General features: G+C 38.3%; 1 protein-coding gene across 18 annotated transcripts in view; it reads right to left on the bottom strand.

Annotated features, from left to right (window-relative positions):
- Positions 1-965: 965 nt before the first annotated feature.
- tns1b (tensin 1b) overlaps positions 966-27,318 on the bottom strand; it is a 230,586-nt gene continuing 204,233 nt past the window's right edge. For 9 of the 18 annotated variants that reach the window (XM_047815136.1, XM_047815142.1, XM_047815137.1 and 6 more), the window contains 18 exons: positions 24,392-25,876; positions 23,063-23,146; positions 20,280-20,455; positions 19,989-20,127; positions 17,143-17,238; positions 16,339-16,356; positions 15,793-15,958; positions 14,533-15,641; positions 13,767-13,853; positions 13,231-13,359; positions 11,775-11,867; positions 9,996-10,073; positions 8,660-8,731; positions 7,530-7,556; positions 6,884-7,052; positions 6,135-6,203; positions 5,947-5,976; positions 966-3,738 (listed from right to left, as the gene is read on the bottom strand). In XM_047815136.1, coding sequence (XP_047671092.1) covers positions 3,600-3,738; positions 5,947-5,976; positions 6,135-6,203; positions 6,884-7,052; positions 7,530-7,556; positions 8,660-8,731; positions 9,996-10,073; positions 11,775-11,867; positions 13,231-13,359; positions 13,767-13,853; positions 14,533-15,641; positions 15,793-15,958; positions 16,339-16,356; positions 17,143-17,238; positions 19,989-20,127; positions 20,280-20,455; positions 23,063-23,146; positions 24,392-25,876 — 4,166 coding nt within the window. In that variant the 3' untranslated portion in view covers positions 966-3,599. The remainder of the gene's footprint in view (positions 3,739-5,946; positions 5,977-6,134; positions 6,204-6,883; positions 7,053-7,529; positions 7,557-8,659; positions 8,732-9,995; positions 10,074-11,774; positions 11,868-13,230; positions 13,360-13,766; positions 13,854-14,532; positions 15,642-15,792; positions 15,959-16,338; positions 16,357-17,142; positions 17,239-19,988; positions 20,128-20,279; positions 20,456-23,062; positions 23,147-24,391; positions 25,877-27,318) is intronic. The other 9 variants (XM_047815141.1, XM_047815143.1, XM_047815140.1 and 6 more) reach the window with 9 other exon arrangements.

The following is a 27,318-nucleotide window of genomic DNA, read 5'->3' as shown; positions in this document are numbered from 1 at the left end:
ATTAAGTTGTAATAGGTGTAAGTGCGTGTGATTGTTTTATTTATTTATTTGTATGTTACTTACATGAAATCCTTACGGATCCCCACTAATGTAAACATTCAGACTTCTTGGTTAGGTTTCTCTTTATGCTAAAAAATTGTATCCTTACTTCCTCCTTTCTACAATATCTCACCTCAGGGAAACAGATAAACACGGAGAAGACAGGATTTGATTTGACTTGAGTTTTGGAGGCCGAAAATTCCCACCGGTTTACACAATTTAACTTTTAAAAATGAGTTACAAAGATATCTATACACAGAATAAATAAACTTTAGATAACATAATTAAAATAGGTGTTAAGACTAAGTTAGGTTAATTAAAAGTTAATTATTCATTTTCTAACGCTTATCCGAACTCTTTGGTCACGGGGAGCCTGTGCCTATCTCAGGCATCATCGGGCATCAAGGCAGGATACACCCTGGACGGAGTGCCAACCCATTGCAGGGCACACACACTCTCATTCACTCACACACTACGGACAATTTTCCAGAGATGCCAATCAACCTACCATGCATGTCTTTGGACCGGGGGAGGAAACCGGAGTATCCAGAGGAAACCCTCGAGACACGGGGAGAACATGCAAACTCCACACACACAAGGCGGAGGCGGGAATCGAACCCCCAACCCTGGAGGTGTGAGGCGAACGTGCTAACCACTAAGCCACCGTGCCACCCCTTAAAAGGTAAATAAAATATGTAAATTGCCTCATAATAATAATAATAATAATAATAATAATAATAATAAAAAGAAGAAGAAGATAAGAAGAAGAAGAAGAAGAAGAAGAAGAAGAAGAAGAAGAAGAAGAAGATAATAATAAGAAGAAGAAGAAGAAGAAGAAGAAGAAGAAGAAAATTAAACACTAAAAAAAAAAAAAAATTTAAATTGTACCTAAAGGTGACATTACATGCACACAAGAAACACAAAGCTTCCAAGTAACAGTGTACTTTAATGTATCTGAGTTAGGTTGCTTTTTAATATGTATTTTTTTGTCTTGCAAAAACAATTAAGCCATACAATATAATGCAAATAACACATGGTTCTGTACAGCAATAGTAGCACATTCACACATTCTAGGCCAAGAGCTATAATAACCGGGCACACAGAAAGAAGCAACACTGTTGACTTAAACACAGAAATATGGGAGAGGGAGATTTTTTTTTAAAGATATAACGATCAAAATCTTGAAACATATTGTCAGCTACACAATAAATAGTAAGTGAACAGTTCTATGCCTACTGGTCAAGTGAAATGTGTAATAAGGCAAGCAATGCATACAAGCATATGATTTCTAATATGCACTTTAATATTCAAACTGTCTGAATGCTGAAGGAAGACTTTCAAAGATCTCTACAACACATTTAATTTTTTTTTTTTTTGTTCTTTCTTCTACCAGCTTGTGAATGTTAAGTGCTTTGCATTATTACTGGAGTAGTTCTTAAGGCTAAAGGAATATGGCCTGGGCAGCCAAATGCATTTTCATGCGAAAGCCAGTCTCTGTACTGAGTGGAAGCTTCTCCTCACCAAAAAACAACGAGCCACACTTCAGCACATCAGTCAACTGGAGTGTGAGCAATACTCGAACAAAAAAGGCATACAAAAGTGAGATAAATCTTTGGCAAAATAAAATATTTACACACTCAAAGAACAGTTTTTTGTATTTTTTTTGCTTTAAACACCTCTGTAATAATGGAAATGGTAGGATTTTCATGTAAAGGTTGGCATAAGAAACACGAGACCCGTTTGACTTAAGATATTTTTTTCTTTTCTTAATTACAGTTAAAACACTGCAGTAATTCCCCAAAATAATTAGGAGGCTCTGAAATGTGAGGGAATCAGAAAAGATGCAACACTGAACTCTGCCTCATGATGGCACTGTGGATTTTTCTGGTAATGGAGAAGATTTACGCTCATTTCTTTATGGGATCGTTTGAAGGATAGGGGAAAGAAATACATTTTTAGGTGGAGGATGTTAGCAGAGCAAGTGAACTCTCTATATATGATGGAAAACACCGGCACTTTGTGTACAATCCAATGTATACTGTATGTGAAGCATAAAAAAGCATACAATCTCAGCTTTTTAGCAAAACGTGTACATCCTTTTCCCCTCTACAAAAACAGTGTCAGCTCCTAAATAAAAGCCTAAAATAAAAGAAGTCAAGGCAGTGAAAAAAAATAGCCCAAACACAAGTTTTCAAATACATACATTTTATATCATACATAACTAAATATGTCTCAAAACCGTCTGATTTTGATATCTTAGCCAAAATAGTTTTTTTTCTTTTCTTTTCTATTTTTGTAATCTTTGTGTAGACTATACAATATATGCAAGTATGAGTTTAACATAAATCAGTGTAGCAAAATAATAAATACTCCTTTAAGTCACTTTTAGACATACTTTTTTTTTTGTTGATACATTTAGCTTACTTTAGGGTGTGTATGTAAATGTGTGTGTGTTTTATGCACTAATAAATTCTAATCTGCCCCAGGTGCAATACCGGGTGCACTACTCTGACTGCTGCACTGACCTGAAGTCAATTTATCAGAAGAAAATAGACCAGCTCTCACGTTAGGAAGAGTCGATGAGTAAAAGTGTGACCAGAAAACAACAGAAGCGAGGACAGAGAGATAGTGAGAACGAGAGAGAGAAAGAGAGAGAGAGAGAGAGAGAGAGAGAGAGAGAGAGAGAGAGAGAGAGAGAGAGGACACTGGTGAGCACAACATCTACAGACAAAGGTGACTAGACTGATGTCATGATCTTTCTTTTTGTTCTACACTGCTAAAGACAGAATGAAATAAACTTTTAAGAGAGACCGATATCAGAAATGAGTGAAAAGTGGAATCTGGCCAATATTTTTTTTGCTAGTGAAATGTTTGTTCTTCCACGTATATGTTAAGCCGTTCCTAATCCAACATGCTCCATGCGAGCCAGTGATGCCTGGATATAAGGGATAACATGCACCATATTTTGGATTTCTAACCAGAGAATACAAATGTCATTTTCACAGAAAGCAAAAGAATATTGATATTTATGTATAGACAGGAACGAAATATCCTCTGAACAAGCAGTCTTATTTTACAAACAAAAAGTCCTCCAAATAATTACATGTTTATCCTGACAGCTGTCTCATCTTTGGTATTGTAATTCAATAGCCTGATATCAGTCTCATCAACCTTTTTTTTTTTCCTTTTTCCCTTTTTTTTTTATTAAAAAAGCAAACTCTATGACATACATCCCTCTTCCCTAAAGTTAACCCTGCACAGAGATGAATTTCACCTCTCTCCTTTCCCTCACCACATGACTCCTCCTCTTCACTGCACTTCCTCTGTCCTCATCTGAGCTCAACTCCCTGTTCCATCCGAATACACCTTCTAATACACACGCACACACACATGCGATCTCACACCGACCCCTGGACTTACACTTCAATATTCACCCAAGCATTCGCCAACACACACACACACACATACACACACAAAATTAAAGATTTGAAGACATCAGAATGAAAATGCAGGGGAAATCAGTCCTCCAGAGGGGAAGCAGAATATCTCAGAGTAGCTCATCACTTTTGGGAGCCAATCATCACTTTGGAGACAAAATTGACGATGGCGGTAGCTGGTTGGTCGGGGTCCAACTCTGCAAACAGGTGACTGACGTTATCTGTTGTGCTTCCCTGTTTCCTGGCCACAAAACCAAAAAATCTGAAATGGAAGAAGAGAAAACAGTCTATGACCTGCTTCTTCAACAACTTACCTTTTACATGGCTTTCAACACATAGGAAGGATACATATTATTATTATTATTATTATTATTATTATTATTATTATTATTATTATTATTATTATTATATAAGATTGATATCATTTGAATAATTTGGTGAATATCTGGTAAATATCTGGTAAATAACTTGTGGATCTTAAAATCTGATTGGTCGAAAGGTGTTTATCATTTTAATACAACAGCACAATGTTGTACACAATATATGTTATACATAACCGGTGGATACAATATTTACACTACTAAAAGACTGAGAGTTCAATGTTTTTGTTATTAATTTAATATTTTTAACATTTTTATGTTAATTATTTCTAGTATTATGTCACCTTATGACTTTTTTTGCACTAGGTCTGGATAGAAACAAAGAAAACCATCTAACTGCTAATATGAAGTTTTCTGTAAGGAAGTGTTTATTCAACATTTATTTAAGTGGCCTCCAGTGTCTATATTTTATAACAATTTGTAGGTTATACATGCATAGCTGCTATAAAGTAAGTGATAAGAAGAACACCCTTAACTTGTGGATGTTCGACAACTGAAAAATCAACACGTGTCAAGAGTTCTAGTAGTTAACTCGGACGTTTAAGTATGCAGCGATGGTTAATATAATTCATTCCACATAACTAGCTGTTATGTTTGAGCTGCTCTAACATACTCTCATCTGGTCACACAATAGAAATTCTAACACTTACTAAACACTTTACAAAATGCTCAGTCATGTTGAAGCGAAATCTTTACAAGAAAAGCCAGCTTTAAAGTGGTTCTCTGAAGCTTGGCTGTTAAGTCATGGAGAGCTCTTACACAACGCAGCTCTGCTGGTTCACATGTTCCAACTCATCAAACTGTTTATTGGTTTTAACAGATGTTACAGAAGAGAATATTCTAACCTGTTGGGTGGTCATTCGAAAAGCAGCATATCATGTACTACACGTCATGTTGCGATCAGCATAATGCTCATACAAACTCTACAGCAATATATCTAAATGCCTTGCTATGTCCTACTGTACAATCTACATGTTTCTCCTGATCCTATTATTTGAATATTATGTACAGATTTTTTTATTGCATTTGAATGTCTCTCTTTGACCTTTAAGCTACACTTCATCCACCAGTTAATCTGGCATATCTGACATCATGTGCTTTTATCCCATGCCCAGTGTAGTAATCTGTTCTTCATTCCTCAGCTATCTCAGTACATCAATATTCTGGCACTTTTATGACAAAGATGAAAGAACCATAATAGCATGCATATGCTCCAAAGTAAGAGAAAGAAAGAAAGAAAGAAAGAAAGAAAGAAAGAAAGAAAGAAAGAAAGAAAGAAAGAAAGAAAGAAAGAAAGAAAGAAAGAACAATTGAAAGAAAGTACCAATGAACAAAAGAATGAAAGAACAAAAGAAAGAACCAATAAACGAAAGAAAGAATAAATGAATAAAAGAAAGAAAGAACCAATAAACGAAAGAAAGAAAAAAGAAAGAAAGAAAGAAAGAATGAATGAATGAATAAATGTAAGAAAGAAAGAAAGAAAGAACAAACAAACAAATGAAAGAAATAACCAATGAACAAAAGAATGAAATAACAAAAGAAAGAACCAATAAACAAAAGAAAGAAAGAAATAATGAAAGAAAGAAAGAAAGAAAGAATAAATGTAAGAAAGAAAGAAAGAAAGAAAGAAAGAAAGAAAGAAAGAAAGAAAGAAAGAAAGAAAGAAAGAAAGAACAAACAAATGAAAGAAATAACCAATGAACAAAAGAATGAAATAACAAAAGAAAGAACCAATAAACAAAAGAAAGAAAGAAAGAAAGAAAGAAAGAAAGAAAGAAAGAAAGAAAGAAAGAAAGAAAGAACAATTGAAAGAAAGTACCAATGAACAAAAGAATGAAAGAACAAAAGAAAGAACCAATAAACGAAAGAAAGAAAGAATAAATGAATAAAAGAAAGAAAGAACCAATAAACGAAAGAAAGAAAGAAAGAAAGAAAGAATGAATGAATGAATGAATGAATGAATAAATGTAAGAAAGAAAGAAAGAAAGAAAGAAAGAAAGAAAGAAAGAAAGAAAGAAAGAAAGAAAGAAAGAAAGAAAGAAAGAAAGAAAGAAGCCTAGGTGACTGGATGAGACTCCCGTGAGACTTACTTTGCTGTGCCACCTTCTGGTTTATTCCACCTAGAGAGATTTATAGCAGATGAGATCATTATTAAATGTCCTCTGTGTAAACAGCTCTAATAGAACAAAGATTACAGGGCTAGAAGGTTTCTAAAGGCTAGGAAGTTAGCTTGTGTCTGTAGTGGTGTGTGCAGTTAAAGGTTATGATGAGCACGTACTTCCTCTCTTGGGGATCAAGGTCACAGAACGTGACCGTATTGATGGGGTAGTGACGTCGGAAGAAAAGCCTGTAGGTAAACGTGCTATGGTAAGACAGGGTAACATCAAATGTGAAGTAGAATCATAAAATATATACTGTACTGTACAGGGTTACATTATCCATCCTGAAGAACCTGCATATTTATGATCTTTAATATGATCTTTAATTGTGTCTAGGGTTTCATTTACAATGAAATTCTATTTAATTTAAACATCTGTCATCAGCAAGTATTTTTCACTTTTCTGGAGTGTACTACATTGCCATTTGACTATACACTATGACTATACACAGTGTTTGTCATCACTGAGACTGCTGACTAGCTTCAGTTTCACAACTCAGTGCCAATGTGACATATAGCTGAGTCAAACATTTGCTCTCCACTACTTCTACAATAAATTTCTCATAGCACATCACTAGAAAATTGTAAATGAGGTAAAAAGCTTCTGCCCTTTTTTTAGGAGCTAAAGAAACCTGACGATTATACGTTATATTTGAGAAAGCATTTATTTTTTTTTGCTCCTATTCTTCAGACAATCACTAATTTGTCAATGGAATTACAGAAAGACAACACCAACCAATATATCAGCACCAGAATTGTTATTCACATCACAAATATTTACAATCTAAACAAATTAAATTGAGCTCATTTCAGGGTTGAGTTATCTGATCATTTGAGACTTTATTTAATTTGATTAGATATGTGCTTACTTCCTCTGGTTGTCCGTTAAGGTGATGCCTTGTGATGACACCTTGAAGTGAACCACAGTGGCATTGGGTCCAGGGTTGGATGCCATGGTCTCTGAGATGGCCTTGGCGATGGCCTGCGGTCCAGTCAAAGACTCCATATCCACTGAATTTATGTACAGTACGTTGCATGCTGGGAATTATAGCAACGGATAGAACAGTTAGACATCGCATAGTTCCTAATTGAAGCGGTACAGGAAGATCTTACAAGCTATGGCGGCATAAACTGTCGTACGTATTTCATACTCAGATAGACTGTGATAGATTTGAACTAGGCTGTTAACAAAACAGGAACACGTTGTTAGTGCACTTGTGAACATTTTTCTGTTCATGTATAATCTGATATTCATGCCGTGCAATTCATCAGTCATCTCAAAGCATGCTGTCTAACATCCAGCCGCAGAGATCGGCTTTTGGAAGAGCCGTCATAGGAGATAGCTGGAGTAGGATAAACAACAGATGTGTAGAGTTTTAGAGAACAAATATAACAGAGATACTGATATAGACACTGGCATTGTGTTACGCTCTCTCATGCACAGTCTCAAGACACAAGAGAGACTGGGATGCATCAGTCAGAAAGGAATACAAAAGAAAGTGTGATTGGGTTTACCATTGGATTCAACAGGACTCTTCTGCCCTATAGTCACACAAGAGTGACAACAAAATGAGCGAGAACAGCCGGTTCAGAAGTGATATAAGAAAATATCCCTACTTCTTCCATAAAGTGTTTTTTTTTCATACATTATAGCATTCTGGTCTTCTTTAATGGATATGGAATAAGCTTATCTATAGAATTAACCCTTTCGTGGTGGTGCATCATATTTTTTTGCATCACATGGTACAGGACTGATTATCGTCCTTCATTCCTTTTCATCCTCAGAGTTAGTTTGTCTTCATGATGAACCTTTTCCATCCAGCATGTGTACAGTTCAACATGTGTACAGTTCATGTGTACAGTAAACATGTTTAAATAAACATCAAGTTTTTCTGTGCCATCTTTATAACCTCAAAAATATGTTTGTCAATATCATCAATAAGTATAGAAAATAAAGTAAGAATAAAAATAGCAAATAATGTTGCTAATCATCGATAATTATCATAAGGAAACATGCGGGGAATATAGATAATGGGGTTTAATGTCAACATGTACAGTAATTTGTTACGAGTCCATCAGTTCAGAAATATGTGCATGTGAATACACATAAACATTCTGAGTTCTAAAACTACCTAAACGTGAACCTGTAAAGTGCTTCCAAAACTGAGATCACTTACAGTGAGCTTGAAATGCACCTCTTACTTAGTGTTAGCGGAATATATTTTTCTTGGTGTCCATTTTTCTTGATGTCTTTCTGTGGTTTTTGAGTATCCTAATTTTTCTTGCACACTATTGTAACATGGATTACAGTGTGTTTCATGTAACTTAGATATAAGAATATGAGAAAAATATGAGGTGTATCATATGCATATGACACGTAAATAAGAGATTAATTAATAAAAGATTGAATGACCCATTAATTACACTCGTATGTTTTGATGAATCAGGATGAATCAGACAGATTTGGCTTGTATGTTATACTATTAATGAATAAGGGGCATTGAGCATAAAACAAAATGTCAAATTTTAGAATTATTATTATACTTATTAGAATTAAAGAGAAAATGAACAGAAGCAAATGTAGAAATAATTGTGTACCCTTTATACAGTTGACAAATGTAGAGGCAAATAAAATCTCTATGTACCTGCACCCTGTTTGAGCAATTCTGTAGCTGGGTTTACTGGAGTGGCAACCTCTGTTATCTCCTCATTGGGCTCTACAAAACACACCATAAAGTTATTTTCACAGTATATCTTTGCCATGCATGCAAGAGCTACAAAACAATACACAGAAACAGAGAGATGTATTTTCTCTAGGAATCAGAGAAAGCTGACGCTGGGTCTCTGCGAGGAACAGAACAGCTACATAGAGCCCATTTTGTTTCTTTACCATTCTTCTGACCTTTGTCTGGGTTAAAACCCAGATGATGGGTCTGACAAGTATAAGCACATCAGGGTTATACAGTAGGTTTCTAATAGGTATGGTTTAATACAAAATAGCATCCAGCTTGCTATTGTAGCTACCATGAAGTGGATAATAATTACAGATCCAGAATTACTGAAACGTGGTCTTATTGCAAAACTAGGAAAGACACAATTTTTTCCCTCACACATACTGTATGTGCTTGTTGAATGTCCCATCCCAGATTAAGTCATCCTTTGCTGTTATAGTATCTCTGGACAATTTAGTGCAAAGTGCATGTGATTTCCTGCACACTCATTCACACCTAGTAACAATTCAGAGCAGCTAATCTAACAGCAGGCATGTTTCTGGGAGATGGGAAGAAACGTAGAGCACCTAGAGGAAAAAGACATGGATGTCTGGAGAATGTGTAAAACTTGACAATAAGCAGTAATCAGTCAGGTCAGGTGTTCTTCTATATCTATCCAATGTAAGTTACAATATAGTATTTTAAATAAGGGGGTGGTAGCTTAGTGGTTTATGGCATTAGGATTACTGTCCAGAAGGTTGTGAGTTCATATGCCATGGGTAACCGAGCGGCCACTGATAGGCCCTTGTGTAAGGTCTCATCTGCTCAGCTGTATAAATGAGATAAATGTAAGGCTCTCTGTATAAGGGCGTCTGCCAAATATCATACAAATGTAAAGAGGTATGTTAGTAATACACCAGTGTGGATACTTAACTAGAAATGGAAGGAAATTAAGCACTTGTTGTCAGATATAAGTTATGATTTCTCACTATTCTGCAGGGAATTCACACTCTGTTGAGTTCTCACACTCTGTTTGAGAGAGTCGAGTTGGGTAGCTTGTAGCCTCTAGCCCTCTGTTGCTCTCACACCTGCATGGCATGTAGAAGTTGGCAGACAGAGAGAACCAGCTGCTATGGCTCTAAATTCACCTCAGAGCTGTTTACACCAGCACAGAGGGAATACATCATTCTGATGGAGGCGGTCAGCAAGTCTGAGATCATTTTCAACACACAAACACATACAGACATGAGCACATAACACAAACTCTTACCTTTTGTGGGTATTACTAGTTTGCAAGGTAGAGCCAGTGGAGTAATGGAGTGCTGGTACACTAATGCAGATAGGCAGCCTGTATAAAGACATATACAAAGATGGAATTATATTTACGAGAACAGAAATAAGAGATGGACATGCTTTACATGACAAACTCCATAACTGGTTTATATTTTGAACCTCTGCCATGCAATGCATCATGTAATCAGTCAATCTAGCCTACGTAGCTTTTTCACTAACAAGCTGGAATGACAGCATTGGCATTGGTGGAAAGACCTCAGTGTCAAACCTTTCACTAACATCGGGTCTCATATATCAAGCCACAATCAGTACCAACTGATTTATCTGTAAACCATTTGCAGGATTGTTTACACATAAAATATAGTATTAATCAAAATCTACTAAGATTGAAAAAAACTCAACGAGATCTCCTGAGACTTACTAATAGGAACCTTAAACCTTCACTTAATAACATTCTAATTCTATAATTTGTCGTTTACATCTTCATATACAGCATTTGGCAGACGTCCTTGTCCAGAGCAATGTAAAAAAGTACATACAACAACGTACAAAGTTTTTGTAAATTTGTTTAAATCACTACAAATTTCATAAAAGTGTTAGGTATCTTTGTTGTATCCTATTCATCAATTAGCGAGGGGAAAAAACAAACAAAAGAATGAAAGACTTTCCGTTCGGTCACAATGTAACATCACTCTATAATTTGGGGAATTAATTGAAGATTGTGCCAACACCATTTTTACAGGGATTCAGCAATATGCCAACATATTTATGAAGAAAATCAGATTTATTGACTCTTTTGAAAATCTGTTTTGTAAAGCACATTCTACCTAAAGATGCATGAAAGTGATAGTTAAAAACGTATTTATTTTTCATATAAATGATATTATCAGCTAATAAATTGTTTGGGAAAAAAAGAGATCAATAACAACATTCTCATGAAAGAGGCTGCCTTGTCTGGGCCTCCTTTCTAAATGTGTATTTGGGATAAGGCCTGCCTCAGCATGTGTGAGACTTGGCAGAGCCTCAACATAGACCTAGACTGAGGAGGAGAAAAGTGCAGACAGCTATATATCTAATGGCACTGCCAGGCTCCGTCCACACCTGCTCTTAACCTTGCACATTTCGCTTTTCCCCTCTTACTCAGAATAAAATACACTTATGTAATGTCTGTTTTGTATTGTATGTTATGCAATGCCTCATTTAACAGGATGTTTCAGAGCTTACATAAGCAGCCCGGCCCATGTTATTGTTATTGTAGTTCAAGGGTGGCACTACATAGTGCAAAAATTACTTAGTATTCACTGTGCCAAGGTCATGTCACAATGCGGTAACCAGTCTAAATTAGAGACAGGTAATTTGAATGACATTAAGAGATTCAAAACATTAGAGATTAAGAGATTATTTTGATATAGTTAGACGTCTTTGCAGATTATTGAGCCTTAGTAATCTGGATATTAGTTTAAGTTTAAAATTTGATAAATTATTATAGATAGATAGATAGATAGATAGATAGATAGATAGATAGATAGATAGATAGATAGATAGATAGATAGATAGATAGATAGATAGATAGATAGATAGATAGATAGATAGATGACTTTATTGATCCCATGAGTGAAATTCTTGTGTTACCGAAGCTTAGTCAGTAACAACATACACACATACAATATAAAATATAAATATACACAATAAAATAAACATGCTTAGCATGTTATATATGCTTTGTGGGAAAAAAAAATAACTGAAAAAGACTGACCAAAGTAGGGCTCGTTGGGGCATCCCTTTAGCTTCACACCTTTTGGGCTCGTCTCAATCAGGAAGTGGCGAACGAGCTCATTGGTGATGTCACCTGGAACACCAATGTAATTATTATAAACAAATTGAATGAATTACTAATAAAACTGTAGTATTTAATTACGACTATTAGTTAAGGGAAATAAGCAGCTAGTTCTGACCATTTCCAAAAATAGAACCCATTCGGGAAACCAAGGAATTTCAACTCAAGGAATTTGAGGAAAGCTGTAATTCCTGGGTAACTTGACATTTAAACAATTTAATGTACAATCATTCTATATAACTGTCAGGACTCAGCCCGGACTTTGGCCACGTGCATGTGTTTATGTTCTTCGTCACGTGTCTGCCCCGCCCTTGTCTGCTCCTAATGTCTCCAAACACCTGTTTCCCATTGTGATTACCCTGTCTATTTAACTGTGCCGCGTTGCCTTGTGCAGCACGGAATCTACTGTTGTCTTGTCCTGTCTTTAGTCCGTGTCATGTTTAGTGTTCTTTTGTTATTAAACCCTGTTTTTTTCGCCATCCTGCATTTGGGTCCGTTTTATTCCCGGGGTCATGACAATAACCTGTTTAGATTATGACTGGTGCAGCATAGCTAAGCAAAGAGTTTTGGGAATGCTGTTGTATTTTTTTTTTTTTAATATTCATTATATCAATATTCATAAATAGCCATCTTAAGCTTACTGCAATTACTGAATCACAGCACCTACTGCATCCTAAGATTCAAGATTTAAGAACATTTCATGGATAATGCAGTAATTCAAATAGAAAATAAATAAAAGTTTAAAAGTTATTCTATTAAATTTTTATCATTTATCAGATCATATTCCTACACAGAGACTTTATTAAATTGTCAATTAAAATATTGCACAACACTGCCCCATGTAACATACATTGATACACTGATGCATTGGATCTGTGCAACTCTCATTCAGAATAGTTTTTTTTTTTTTAAATCTTTAGCTCCTCAAGTGGTCGTGTAACCTCCATAGAAACATGCCTAACCAGAAAAGCGCTATATTGGATCAAGCCTACAAGAAAAACCTTAAGGATGACTTCTAATTCTCTAAGAACATACAGTAAGGCATGCATAAACCACAGAGCACCTGTGCTGAAAGAGAAGCTGTGTTGAAAGCTATCTTCAGTTTCATTCCTAATCCAACGCAACATTATATTTAAGTGTGTGTGGACAGGAGCTGTTAATCAAATGCTGAGAGGTAAATTATGGGTTTAAGACAATCAGAATGTCTTGCAAGAATCATTTTAGGCACATAGATTAACGGAGAAGCTCCCACAGACCCCTTAGAAGCAGTATCACAATGTCAATGTCATTAGAATTGTGATGATAGAAGGCAAGTGAATTGTCTGCCCCGAGGGCAGATTGGTAAATAGTTTCCATTTGCTGTTCTGTCAAATACCTTTTTTAGGTGGCTGCACTGTAGGAGGTGGGGAGGCTACTTTCATGGCCAGACCATAGGCACCCCTAAAGGAGTGGCTGTCTCGGATGATGAAGGCTCCTGGCTCCCTTTCCTTCAAAATATTAATAGCTGGAACAAGAATCAAGAACAAGAGATGGGACTGTTTTAATTTTATTCAACAAAATAAACAGACCCTTGCAGACATTTTAAACCGGAAACAACCAGAGATCCGTTCCTCCTTAATCAACTAATATGTGAGGTTTGATTTGATTTGAAGCTACATAATGCATATGCATATATGTTTTAAACTGAAAGTGCAGTATGTTGTTGTGTATATATTCATCTACACTAATCCAATAAAAGTTCATCTAGCAGGAAGAAAAACAGATGTAATGGTCCAACGAGACCTGACCTCATAATGGCCTTATAAATCATGGCCACTGAGAACAGAAGAATTGTTTAAATGGGAGTATGTGTCTCATGTCTAAATCTAAACATAGATCAGACACACAAAACTACACATGCCAAGACCTTACCTTGCTCTCTGGAGATGTCTGGTTTATACCAAAATTTGGAAGTATCTTGGACAAACTTTACATTCAGCCTGGTTTCTGGACTTCCATCTACAAAATGGGAGATGCAAAAGTTCAAGCAAATTTGTCCAAATTATTCACCCTTAAACACCCTTAATTCAATTAACCAGGAAAAAAATTGGAAATAAGCATGAAAGCAAACACACAAACAAGCTAAGTATAATGCAGTATAAAGATATCACATTCTCTGAATACATTTAATAAAGTATTTACTCTATATGGGACTCAAGGAATCATTTTGATGTATTTGTATATTCGATGTACTTCAACTGAACTGCTGCAACTCTTTACAGAACAATAGGCAAGTGTCCATTTTGTCAGAGATTAATTTAAACTGATATTTAACAGACTTGTTTTGGCTATGTGTCCCAATTGAATGTACTGTACCAGACATCGTTATTCATTCAACACTTGTCTGTCATGCATTGACATTTTAATAAACTTGGAAACTTGAACCAGCTAGATATTATGTAATGCCTTAATGATAAATATATTGTATAAAAAACAGTTCATTTTATATATAGGAACAGCCAACTAAATTAAATACACAAATGAATGAAAAATAAAACATGCACTGGGGCTTCCTACAGATGAACTCATGCATCTCTTTTCTTTTGAGTAAAATTTTTGAAGTGTCTTCAAGTAAACAATGACCAGCAATAATTGAAATACTCCTACTCTCCTTAATAGCCGTTCGTTAATGCCTTACCACACATGTTGAGTTTGGAGAAATCTGGAAGTGTATTGAAGAAGTGCACACTCGGAGTGCTCCCTCCACTGGACATGGGTGGTGACACCTTTCCATTGAGGGTGTTGTAGGAGAGTACACCATTTGGGCGCTCGCCGCTTGACATGCGCCTTTTCTCTGGCAGCTGAGGCTGCCTGAAGTTATCAGAGTAGGAAGCAGGTGAAACAGGGAAGGATGGGGTGGAGGGTGGATGGTAGCCTGATGAACTGCTCTGGCGTGACAGGGCACCATGTCTCTCATCTGGAGTGGTGTACCCACTGTGCATTGGGTGCCTGTCGAGGCTTGGGCTTCCGTGGGACACCTGAGTCACAGAGGGGTGGCGTCCCAGGATAGGGCTACTCTGGCCTGGATGGGTAAGTGATGTCTGCCTGCTTAACACAGGACTGATCTGGCTGTGCTGGATGACAGACTGGGTATGGGAAGGCTGAAACCCAACAGGGGGGCTTTGAAGACCTTGTCTGCTCAAAGTGGGACTGCTCTGTGTGACTTGGCTTACCGGCATCTGTCTGTTCAGCACTGGGCTACTTTGGTTGGGCAGAATCATAGGCTGGGCATGTGATGCCTGGTACCCACTATAGAAATCCTGCCTGTTCAGGGTGGGGCTCTGTGTGCCCTGGCTAATGGGAATCTGTCTACTCGGCATAGAGCTACTTTGTGTTGCCTGTGGAATCATGCCATGCTTTGGAAGCACTACACTGCCAAATGCTCCAGGCTGATAGCCATTAGCTGGAGAAGGCTGGTGGCTGAGAATGGGACCTTCATGATTGGGCAGTCTTTGCTGGAGAGCAGGAATGGGTGATGTGTCAGTGAATATGGTGTGTTGATGTGTGTCAGGTTTGCTAGGCATGGGTTGGCTACCAATGGTGCTCAACTGGACATGTTCTGGTGAGGAGGCATTAAGTTCAGGAGTAATAAAACTGCCTGAAACATTGCCAGGTATTTGGTAGGGAGGATAGGATGCAGTTAGAGTGTGTGAAGTGCTCTGGGAGGGGAAGAAGCGGAAACCAGAGTCTTCCACTCCATCAGATGGTGTGCTTATGCCCACTCTGCTATCCACCAAGGTATGCTCACTGAAACCAGAATAAATACTGTATTAGAAAAATAAGATCAGAATCATTGTGTCCATTGCATAAGTCTATATTGATGCTTGTTTTTCTAAAGATGGGAATTGGCCTTGGTTTACTTCAAAATCTCAAAGCTATGATAGCAAAGCCCTCTCACCCCTCAGGTCTTTGTACAGGGCTGCTAGACGACAGTGGGGAGTTAAAGGGATGAGAACCTCCTCTGGTCAAACTACCACTCTCAACGGTAGGAGACACTGGACTAGATGGCTGCCCCCCAGTCACTGATGCTGAACGAGCAACAGACGCCACATAGCTGCGGGGCTCTGAAAGCACACACAGATCACATATTGCCAATACATACCGCTGATATAACATGAGTTAGGAATGATTTGGACACCAACATGAAAATCCTACAAGCGATAAAGAATTTATGTGCTTTTTTTTAATTATTTGCTACATATTTTGACTCCCAACAGCTAAAGTGAGATGCACATGTCTATTTTAAAAATAGGGAACTGAGGATTCTTATTAGTTCCAGCACCTTCACTGAAGACATGAAACTAAATAAATATTACCTATATGAGGAATGTGTTTTAACCCATGGAAATTATGACAAACTATTTTCAAATCGATAAGAAATGGAAATCAAAGAATATGATCAGGTAAATAAATAGGGCATTCTTTATTAGTGCTAAGCTCTTACCTTCCTCTTCCTCACTCTCTGTACCAAGCAACACAGATGACAGCCAGGGTGAAAATTTGATAAAAATACAGAGAGAAAGCTTGGATGAAAGTAGATACTAGAGAAAGATTAATAGATTTAGAAAAAGGTTGAACAGAGTAAACAGAAGAAAATATGCAACTAGAGAAGCATAGTAAAGATATTAGGCTAAAAATGACTACAGACAGAAAAAGAACCAAAAAAGAAAGAAAGATTGAAAAGTGTTACTCTAACAGAAGCATTAGCCCTAACCTGCTTGGAAACAGAGCTAAAACTAGCAGTGCGTCAGACATTTGGATTTGGTTTAAAGGAGCGTCATTTTTTAAGCCAGCCAGCCAAGTTAAACAGCTCTCGTGACACACTTCTATTATCATTCAGTCTGTTTAAACCCCATATACCTACCCTCGCTGGCCTCCCAAACAAAAATCAAAGTGAAACCTGCAGTCCAAAAAGGGATTTTATACATTTTTGTACTTTTCCAGGTCTTCTTAACCTCCTCTAACAGGATTGATATTGGCTGTTTCAATACTGAGGTCGAAAGACCATGCCTTTGAACACTATTTTTACACATTTTCATAGCACTAAAGCTCTCCGCTCTTCCCTCATGCAGACACACATTTTACAATTAAGCCAGCACAACCACATATGTAATGTGGAGACTTGTTTATTTAAAAAAAAACAAAAAAAAAAACTATGAGCTCAGTGTTTGTGAAAGTATAGTCAAGACGCCTAGTTAGGGGCTGGTGAAATTTAAACGGACTTCCTGTTTTGTGTGTATGTGCTCACCTGAGCCTGTCTGGTTGAGATGGATATCAGCTGGGTTGTGTGGCTTCAGACCCAGGAAGGACAATGGTGTTTTAGCCAAACCTGGAGGAGAACGGCCTAAGAGAGAACGACGGGAAAGAGGTTAGTTAACAGCTCAGAGGTGGCAGGTCATCAACAGCACAGATCTGTATGTACAAGCACAGCATGAGCAGAGGAACATAAGCAGCTCATTGACTGTGTTCTGATGTCTGATTCCTAATTCATTTAACATTACATTACTATAGAAACACCAGAGCAAATAAATGATATCTTCTAAAAGTCTAAAATATACAGATCCAGAGCTGTAAAGATGACACTATCGCAGATGAAAGCGTACAGTATTTACACTGAAAATCTGGTGATGGTGCAAACGTCTCATGCTAGCTGCCTAGGCCATGCAAGTGTTTCATTCAAAATGTAAATGATGTAGATGAAACACTCTCTGTCATGTTTTTCTGACAGAATGAGCACATCATGCAGACATCCACACGATACTTAAATGTCAATGAGTCTTTGCTGTAGCTTCTCACATATGTTACCAGAACAAGTGATGGCATCTCTTTATTTGTGTAGTCCACTGTAGAAACTCTACCGTCAATAAACCACCAGTATTAACTTCTCTAACTCATTCTAAAGGATGCATATACATTATAGATGTTGACATTTAGTAAATAATCTATATACACCCAGCACGTACTGTAGCAGAACCAATTACTGTGTTAAAATAATGGCTGTAGAAGACAAAATAGCATAGGCGACTATGTTAGCATAGGCGTCGAAATGGAACCCCTGGGAGCGGTCAAAGGTGGTAGTCATGTGACAATGTGAAACAAATTGTGACTACTTCAAAATGATATGTCTTATTTATAGCTATATTATAAACTATAAACTATATCAGTCCATTCAATCCAGCCATTCATTCATGTTAGTCAAGTGTGTGTACAAATCTGAACCTCAGTAGGCAAGGAATTTTATGTAGCTGGACCTTCACAAATATTTAGATAACCCCCGATCTACAGACTATTGATTATAACTTTTGCTTTTAAGTTAATTTGTCTAGCTTACAGCTCTACTAAATAATCTTTGTAAATCAGTCTTGTCATTGATACATTTTGTGACATTATTTTATATTCTATTCAGAGTCAGCTTGCTTCACTGGTAGTCGAGAGCTCGCTCGTTGAGTGTCTACATTGGACAATCCAAATAAAAAGTGTGACTCATAAAAACAAGCAATGAATAGTGCACAGCCAGCAAAACAGACTGTGAAGACAAAATGAGTAATAATAATTAAAACCAAAACATTCAAGCAGACGAAACAACACTATCGACTAGATTGAATGGGTGATGGAAAATCATGGCTGTTCTCTGCATGCATGCTCACTGAAGCGGTGTCATGAAGTCTGGGACAAATTAAACACCGGTGGCACACTGGTGTCTGAGACAGTTTGTGCACATCCTCCACTTACCAAAGAATCCCAAACAATTCTTTGTATGAAAGCCCAAAACGTTCAACATGAGAGGGAATGGGGAACAGAGGGAAGCAGTAGGGTAGTGGAAGACACAAATGTCCTCTGATTTACTGCAGGAGAAGGGGGCCGCATTGATGCTGCTGCTTTCAAATGACTTTCAAAGCATGTGAGCATCTTAACCACTGAACAGAAAAGACACCCAATGCTGTCTCCTGCTCCCCACAAACGCAAACATGCATGCTTTAAATGCCCACATCGGGTATCTGTTTGCTGCCGAGAATGCTTTTGACGTTAATCTGTGAAATGTGTTGAAATGCAAAATATACACTATATATCTCTGCTTAATCCAGCATACAGTTGAATAGTTATATTTATCTTTGACATATACCAATAAAGCAGTGTGTGTGCTGTCAAGCTTCATTTTGCTGCACAGTGACAGCAGTACTCTAGAGAATGTCCTGGTTCTGAGGAGAGTAAGGCAGCTTTGCAGATACAATTTCAACCAGAGCTGCAGGGATTGAATCAATTTCAGACAGAATGTCTGGTAAGAGGAAATGCATCACTGGGCCAAATAAAACAGAGCAGGTTAAAAGTGCATGGAAGATGCTCAGGTCTGCTCAAGGAGACCTTGCAAAGGGACTTTATAAGGAAGCTAAGGTGGAGGGGATGCAAGGGTATGATGAAGTAATAAGTGATTAAAAGTGAGCTATCCTGGCTGCTCGTAATGGGATCAGCCTATAAATATGAGAGCTTGGCGACCTTCACGGCTCACACATGCATCTGAAAATAGCTGATGACAACAGTTTATGAAATGTGGAGTTTTCTGGGAAACAGGAGAGAGCTAGAGGTTTTTTCTTAGCTGCTGGCTATCTATGAGCCAACATGAAATCTACTCTTCGCCAGTAATTGACCACACAAAGGAAATCATTGAAATTAAGCACAAATTTTCACATTTGTAGACTTGTGTGTCAGCTGTTAATAAAGTTTATATAAAACCCCGAGACAGGATTTCAATTAGCTGCTTAGCATATCGTGATCTGGGGTTGACTTGTAGAAAGTGTGTTAATATTGGTCTACCGTTAAAGAGTCTAGTAGAGAAAAAAGAAAAGTACAGGCTTACTAAAACACTCGCAAAACACTTTATATTAAGGAAATCTACTTAACACATAACTTAATCACACATACTGTAAAACACTCTTTAGATGTCACTTTCAAAGTTATTTGAGATAAATATGCATAATTTCAGAACACCAATAAAAAGACCTAAATAATAAATATCTTCTAGTTAATCGAACTGTCTATAAGAAGAGATGTAGCTTGATCTCTGTGGCACCCTTCTCCTTCAGCTGGGAAACTTACACACGTTGAAGTAAGGGGTTTGTGGCGAGACAGGGAATGCAGGGGTTTGGGGGAGGACCTCACCGCCCACAGTAGCTGGAGGGCTGACTTGGCCCCCATCCATCTCTTCAAATGCTTCCCTGTAACTGTGCATGTGTCCCTAGAGGAGCATATGACCGGTGAACACACATATTCCAAAATAATCACACCGATACACATCATATTATGCATGATAAATCAGGTATAATTTTGAACATCAAATTTAATCTTAAAAATCAAAAGGACGTTTCTTCAGTCGACCGCTGAGTCTACCTCCTTAGGTCGGCCTCCTGGGTTCTGAGCAATGGTATTAGCCATTTCTGGTGAAATGCAGCGAATGGGGGAGCGGACTCGGGTAGGGCTTTCGTCACGGGACTGTCCCTCGCTAGTAGTCCGGTGTCGTCCTGGTCCAGTGCTTTCATCCTTTGATGCCTCATGAGATTGCACCCCTGGAAAACCATATGATAATCATATCATAACACAAATTTCTGGAGTGGAATATTTTGAAGTTAGACATAAACTTGAGTAAGAGTTAGATGTTGGGGGTTTATTTTCTAACTTAGACTACAGCCAGTGTTAGTTACTCTAATCGGTGTTCATCCACCGGGTGTTGAGGATCCTGATTTAACTTCCCAATGGTGTTGTCTGAACAAGATCTATCCTGCACCTAGCTGCATTATCTTGGACTTTGTTAAGAGCAGGATAAAAGTGCCATTTTTAAACTGTTTTTATGCTGTGAATACTGCTCTTATTTGGAAGTAGTAGCTCAGTGGTTAAGGTTGAAGGTTTTGAGATTGAATCCCAGGTCCACCAAGCTGGGCCCCTAAGGCAGGCCATTAACCATCAAAATGTAAGTCACTCCGGATGAGGGTGTCTACCAAATGCTGTAAATATATTTGTGTTTTTTTGTTGTTGTTGTTGTTTTTTATTCTTTTCACCTGAAACCATTTAACTGTTTTAGATTTGTTAAAACTATGAAAGAGTTATTAATTAAATAAACTCTAGTTAGGAGTTCATTTTAAAGCTACATGTTATGTACGCTATATGTAGAATTTGAACTCTACAGGAGTTTGAATAAAGGCTGAATAAGGCCCCTAAACATAGGCTAAAAAAAAAAAGCTTGTAATCTGTACAGTAGTGTGTAATCCAAGCAACTGAAAGTTCTGTTCTTGTATTTCAGATCAGGTCCTTTACTCAGATTTACCAGGAATTGGACTGTAGTCTATCCCAGCTGGCTTCAAAACAATTTACGTTCCTGGTCTTATCTGACTACACACTGGGGTGTGCACAAACACAACCTTGTGTGAAAATGCAAAGTTTGGAAACCAGGCAACAGTCTGGACAAAATATTCACCATTTTTCTCAGTGACGGAGTGAGTGAGTATCATGGGACGACAGGATATCCAAGTAATCGAATAGACAAAAAGAGATGTTAGTTGAGCTCACAGAACTGACAAATCTTTAGTGCCATAAGTCCTTCCTGAATGCTAAAATGAACCATTGCAGTTTGGTTGTAGGAATAAACCTGTCAGCTATATTTTCTTAAGTCGTTAGTTCTCAGTGCATCTCCTTGGAACCCACTAGCCTGCAAAGTTTGAAGAAGATCTTAGGAAAAACTAGGGAATAGAGATCATTTAAATCTAAGAAGGGCTAAATTAAATGTGTCTCAGACTGGAGAACTCATGACATAAATGATATATGGGTAGATAAGATGACAAAAAAAAAAAAACTAAGACCACCTTTAGGTGTCATGTAATATCCCAACTAAATGACATACAGAATTGTCCATCTGCAGGATATCACAGTTGTGTATCCATTCACGTTGCTAGAGCAATGTCATAACACACAGACCTCAGATTTATTGACATGGGAGTGTAAGCCATGTTCAGAAAGGATCTGGATCTAGGTCTAGCTCCCATAAGCTGGAAATGTGCACAGTCACATTCTCCAGCATCATCTCACTTTAGGTCATTCGATGACACCCAAATCAGAAGAAATAATCACAGCTGTGCATGTCAAGCACTGTAAATGTTTCCTCAGCAACTGCCTATGCCTAATACTTTCAAGCTGATTCACTGGAGAACCCTAGTGACTTTGTCCTGCTCATTTATTGATCAATGCAGGAGATGCTTTGTGAGATTTTGTTTTCTCTTTCACTCATTTCTTGAAACACAAAAACGTGTTATCTGAGGCAAGGTTTGAAAGGGTCATAGCCTTCTTTCGGTGATTGTGGAGTCTGTATTGGATTGAATGTGAGTCGGAAGGAGTCCCAGACTGGGAACGGAAGCTGGACTCTGGCAACTGTGTGCTGCCTTTGTGAGGACCAAACAGTCTGTGCCCTAGACTTTTATTCCCGAATGGCTGATAACAGCCGCACAAAAGTTCTGCAACTTAGAAGGCTTTATTATGTTTTGTTCTTTTTCTAAATGCTAAAGCAGACATGGAGAAAAGCCCTTGAAAGAATCCTGTGTCTTGATACTTCTGATTTGTTCCCTGAGCTTGACAAACTGTATCTTGTGACATATACTCAGTGGACGCAGACAGAGTAGCCATTGTCTTCACACTGTCTCACTCTTGTAAAACCTTTATGCAAACCTTTGTGAATGAAGTTTTTAGGGGTCATTCACGAACTCTGTGTCAAAATGAACTGAATCTACTGAACGTATTAAGAGGTTGAAAATCCTGATGTCTGTTCTAACATCTTAACCTTCTTAAGAGTTCTTTTGTGGAAAGTGGGGGAAAAAACTGAGTGAAAACAAGAGAGAGTACGGGGAGAAAAGCTGGAGTGAGATACTACCCACAAATCCACACAAACAGACACAGATAAGAGAGGTGATATGATTAAAAACAGTGATACAAAGACATGAATAGATATAGACTGAAAGTGAAATATTAAGAGAGGAAGAATGTGAGGGATAAACATGGAGAGCAGAAAGGAAGGAAGGGTTAAATAAAAATAAAACTGGACATACTAAAATAAAGACAGTTGGTGATAGAGCGAGAGAGAGAAAGAGAGAGAGACAGAGAGAGAGAGACAGAGAGAGAGAGAGACCAACCAGAGAAGGAGAGAGAACGGCGGCGGCTGTCAGGTTCGGAAGTGGCTGTTCTGTCTTTGAGGTCATGGATACGAGCCATGTACTCTACAGAGGAGCATGGGCATGTTGAAGGGCAACAGAGGAAGGTGGAGGGGAGGATGGTTAGGAGGTGAAGAAGATGATGAGGTATCCACAAATAGGATCAATCCAAAAGATGAAAGACAGAAAGAAAAAAAAAAAATAATAATAATAATAATAATAATAATAATAATAATAATAATAATAATAATAATAATAATAATAATAATTCAAATGGTAAGAAAGCAAAGTTAACAAATGTATTTTATGAGGCACAAAAAAACAGAATCAAACATGTTTAAAGTAAGTCATGTAAAGGTAATATCTACAGGTAACAGTGGAAGGTGGAGGGATGGTGGAGGGTTTATCTAGGTGGAGGGTTGTATGGGGTACTAATACCATAATTGTTATAAAATATTAGAACAGATCCCACTGATTTTCATATTTGATATTCCTCAATTTAGTCGTTTTATTAGGGTCTGCTTTTCAAACACAGGCTCAGTCTGTTCTACTCACCTCATGGATCTAAAGTACAAAGTAAATACACAGTATGGAATCTGGCACATTTTAAATGGCACACCACTAGAGGGCAATTTTGTATTAAGATGAAGCTATTTCTTGTTAATATAGAGCTTGGGAAAACTTTGTCTTAGTGTCTAGCCATCATTTAGTCACCTTTAGTCTCCTGTTCTTTGGAACTTATTACATAATATAATAACTGTATTAGCTCTGTGTGATCTCTATAAGCATTGCAAAATAAGCAATTAAGTATTTATGTCATTTCCATAAGCTGATATTTAAGGTATATTTTGGACAAAACACCTGTGCAATGCTACAGTGCCAGAGTTTTATGCACTACAGCTGCAGCGGTAGAAACAAGGCATGAGATGAGAGATCGAGCCAACAACACTTCACACAATGCTTTCTTTGTGATCTCACTGAGTTCTTCAACGCCAACGTTCAAATGCTGAAGAGAGACATGGCTGGGTGTGCCTTTCAAAGTAGTGTTATTCAATTTGTAAAAAAAAAAATGGAAAACCAGAAAAAAAAACAAAGGAGGTGTGTTCTATGACTCACACCATTTGATTTGTACCAGTTTATACTCATTTTTTCCCCAATCTGTATTTAGTTTAGTGTAAAGATGCAAACTATCTTCTGCTTCTGTATTTGAGTGTAAGTTTCTAATGTGTTTATAATCGTATAACTAACATATTTATATTTACAAAATAAAGGTATAAATTCATTTTAGAGAAACAAAGATTTTTAGCTCACCTGCCACACGCTGAGCCACCAGCCCTTCAAGGTTGTGGTGTGTGTTCTCCTGTTCAGCCTCACAGAGCAGTGGGGAGGAGGTTGAATAGCTCTTGAAGGTGGCATGGTGTGAGCTAGCCTCTGGAGGATCAGAAAATTGAGAGGTTGCGCTGGGTGGATAAGTGTTAAGGGGCTTTAGCTCCAGGCTAACGGTAGATGGGGGTCCAGAAGAGTGGATCATACCAGCGGGGTCTGCAACTGAGGGATGGCTTGAAACTGCTGACATCTGAGGACTTTGAACAAAAGCTTCTGTAAGCTGAGACTGCACTGTAGATGGAGCTTTTTGGACAGGTGAGGTATATTGCTGGGGCTGTGAGTATTCAGTCATTGAATGTATGGCAGTATCAGCCTGATAGGAAGGTCGAGCCTGTGTCTGGGAGAAGGATGGCTGGGTTGTGATGACGGTGCCTTCACCAGAAGGTGCACTGTAGGACTTGGGAACTTGCATATGACTTGGATCCAAGTCTTGCATAAGCAGGTTGAGTGCCTCAATGGATTGTTCAATCTCATTCTGAGAAGGAGCCTTAGGAAATTCAGGCAGGCTCTGACTGTGGATTGAATGGCTGAAGTTCACCCCATCTACAACCGGTTCCTCTGGAACACCAAACTGCTGCCAGACGTTAAGCCCCCGCTGCACAGCATCTCTGCTGCTGGTGGTACGTGCTGGAGCTTTGGGCATGAGCTTCTGTTCGGGGTTGGGTGTCGATCCAAAGGACTGTGAGCGACAGATGCCTCCGTTGAGGCTGGCAAAATTGCTGGATGGTAGCTCTGTGTTGCCCAGATTCTCCTGAGTGGAGGAGAAAGAGCCATAAAGTAGTGACACTGGTTCTGTCTCTTTTCCGTGTCTGCTTCCGTCCAAGTAAGACACACCCTGACCATTGATGACTGTCTCAGGCTGGTAGTACAGGTCAGCCGGGGTGGCTCGACCCTCAAGCGAGGACAGAGTCCCCAGGCTGTCCACACTGTTCCCTTCTTGGCTGTTGGGCAGGTCATCATCCAGGATATCTGTCTCTCTGTCTATGCTGTTGTGTCCATTTACATGGACCTGAGCTGGAACCAGGTGGAGGATACCACCTCCTCCTCCTCCTCCACCTCCTCCTCCTCCCCCATGGTTATTTTGGTAACCGTGCCTGTGCATGGGAGCCTCTAGGCCACTGAGCAGTTGTTCCAGTTCTTGCTTCTCCTCAGGACTGAGGGGCTGACTGGGCTGCTGGATCACCGGCACTGCCTGCTGGGCAGTTTCATCAGTGCGATCAGTCTTAATGGAGGCAGTTGAGTTTCCAGAGTCACTGCTAACAGACAAAGCGTGGTCCACTGGGGCAGAAGTGTGTTCAACAGCGTGCTCGACTGCTGTGGGAAGGCCGTTAGCTGTAGCATCAACAGACTCTTTTTTACGGACTTTCGCGTAGAGGCTACCGTCCAAAGGACCTTGCATGTGAATGACGTCTGTAAAGAAAAACATTGCTTTGAGTATTTGTATATTGGTATAAATGGTGCCACAAATGTCTAGTTGGAACTATCATTATTAAGCAACTGTAAACATATGAACATTTTGTATGTTCATACAAGAAACACCTGCATGCCTCCGGGTGGTCCAGAAGCAGGATCTCACACTCTTATTGCCGTGGCCCGGGTTCGATTCCCGGGCAGGTAGCTAACCCCGCCAATGAAAAGTTAACTCTCTGTGCCAGTCTCAAGCCCGGATAAAAAAAAATGGGAGGATTGCATCAGGAAGGGACCCAGCATAAAACCTGTGCCAAATCTAATATTCGGACCACATGATCCGTTATGGTAACCGCAACCACAAACAGAGAGCAACTGAAAGAAAAAAAAAAACAACTGATCACTATTTATTATTCAGAAAATTAAATTTGCGGTTCCAGCTTTCATTTTCACTGGTTTGATCGATTGTACCATGGTCCTACATAATGCTTGTATGAACCTCTCCCTCCATAAAAAACACCCACACACATGAGGACATAGACACACCCCTGGAATGTGATCCAACAACATCTTCCCAGGAGACTCACAACTGTCATCCAAAGCTGTGACTCACCTGTGGAAAAATAGTCCCAAATTAAATGTTGGAAGCATTTCCTGCCTTCTTGGAATCAAAGCATCATTGCCTACATCATCTCACTTGGAAAGTCTATGTATCTGCAGCTCTGAATAAACATTTTGTTTTCTTAAAGACAAGCTTCATCACAACAAGCAATATTGTACACTGACTTTCTAAAACTGATGAGCTACTGCTGAGTCTGCAGAATCAGCCCTTTTCTGCTTCATATAGTCATTGTAGGGTGAAATTGCTTCTCTTTTCCAAGGCACTACATGTATCAACAACCTTACACCGGCTAGATTATAATTCTAGTGCTTGAGTTACCAGACACTTCTTGTTCCATTCCATAACATATAATCAATTCAAAAAGCTATTATGTCAGAATAAAACAGTTACATATCCATTGGATTTGAAATATGGGTCTGCATATGAAGCAGCAATGAAGAAAATGAAGAATGAAGCCAACCATATACAACGATATATACAAGTCTGCGTAAATTAAACATCTCAAGTCTACTGTAATAAACCTACAGTATAACATCGAAAAAACAAAACAAACTATCACTTGACATGATGCAGTCTGGCTTCTTATGAATAGCTGTTATTTTGACCAAGTTAGTCAATTTCAACTTAACAATTGCTGGAGCCTAACCTCAAAATATTCATGTCACTTTAAATGATTTAGAGTTGTCTTTGGTTTGATTTTATCCAAAAAAAAAATGGTAAGAAAATGTACTTTAAGTCCCGCCTCAACCCTTAACCTTACCTTTGTTAATGTTTCATAATGAATTGAGTTTGCAAATAAGCAAGAATGAATCAAAAAATTGCT

Source organism: Tachysurus fulvidraco, chromosome 6 (assembly GCF_022655615.1).
Source record: "Tachysurus fulvidraco isolate hzauxx_2018 chromosome 6, HZAU_PFXX_2.0, whole genome shotgun sequence".
In the NCBI taxonomy this organism is placed as follows: domain Eukaryota; kingdom Metazoa; phylum Chordata; class Actinopteri; order Siluriformes; family Bagridae; genus Tachysurus; species Tachysurus fulvidraco.
Note: the sequence above shows the minus strand (reverse complement) of the source record. Positions and strands in the feature narration are given on the sequence as shown.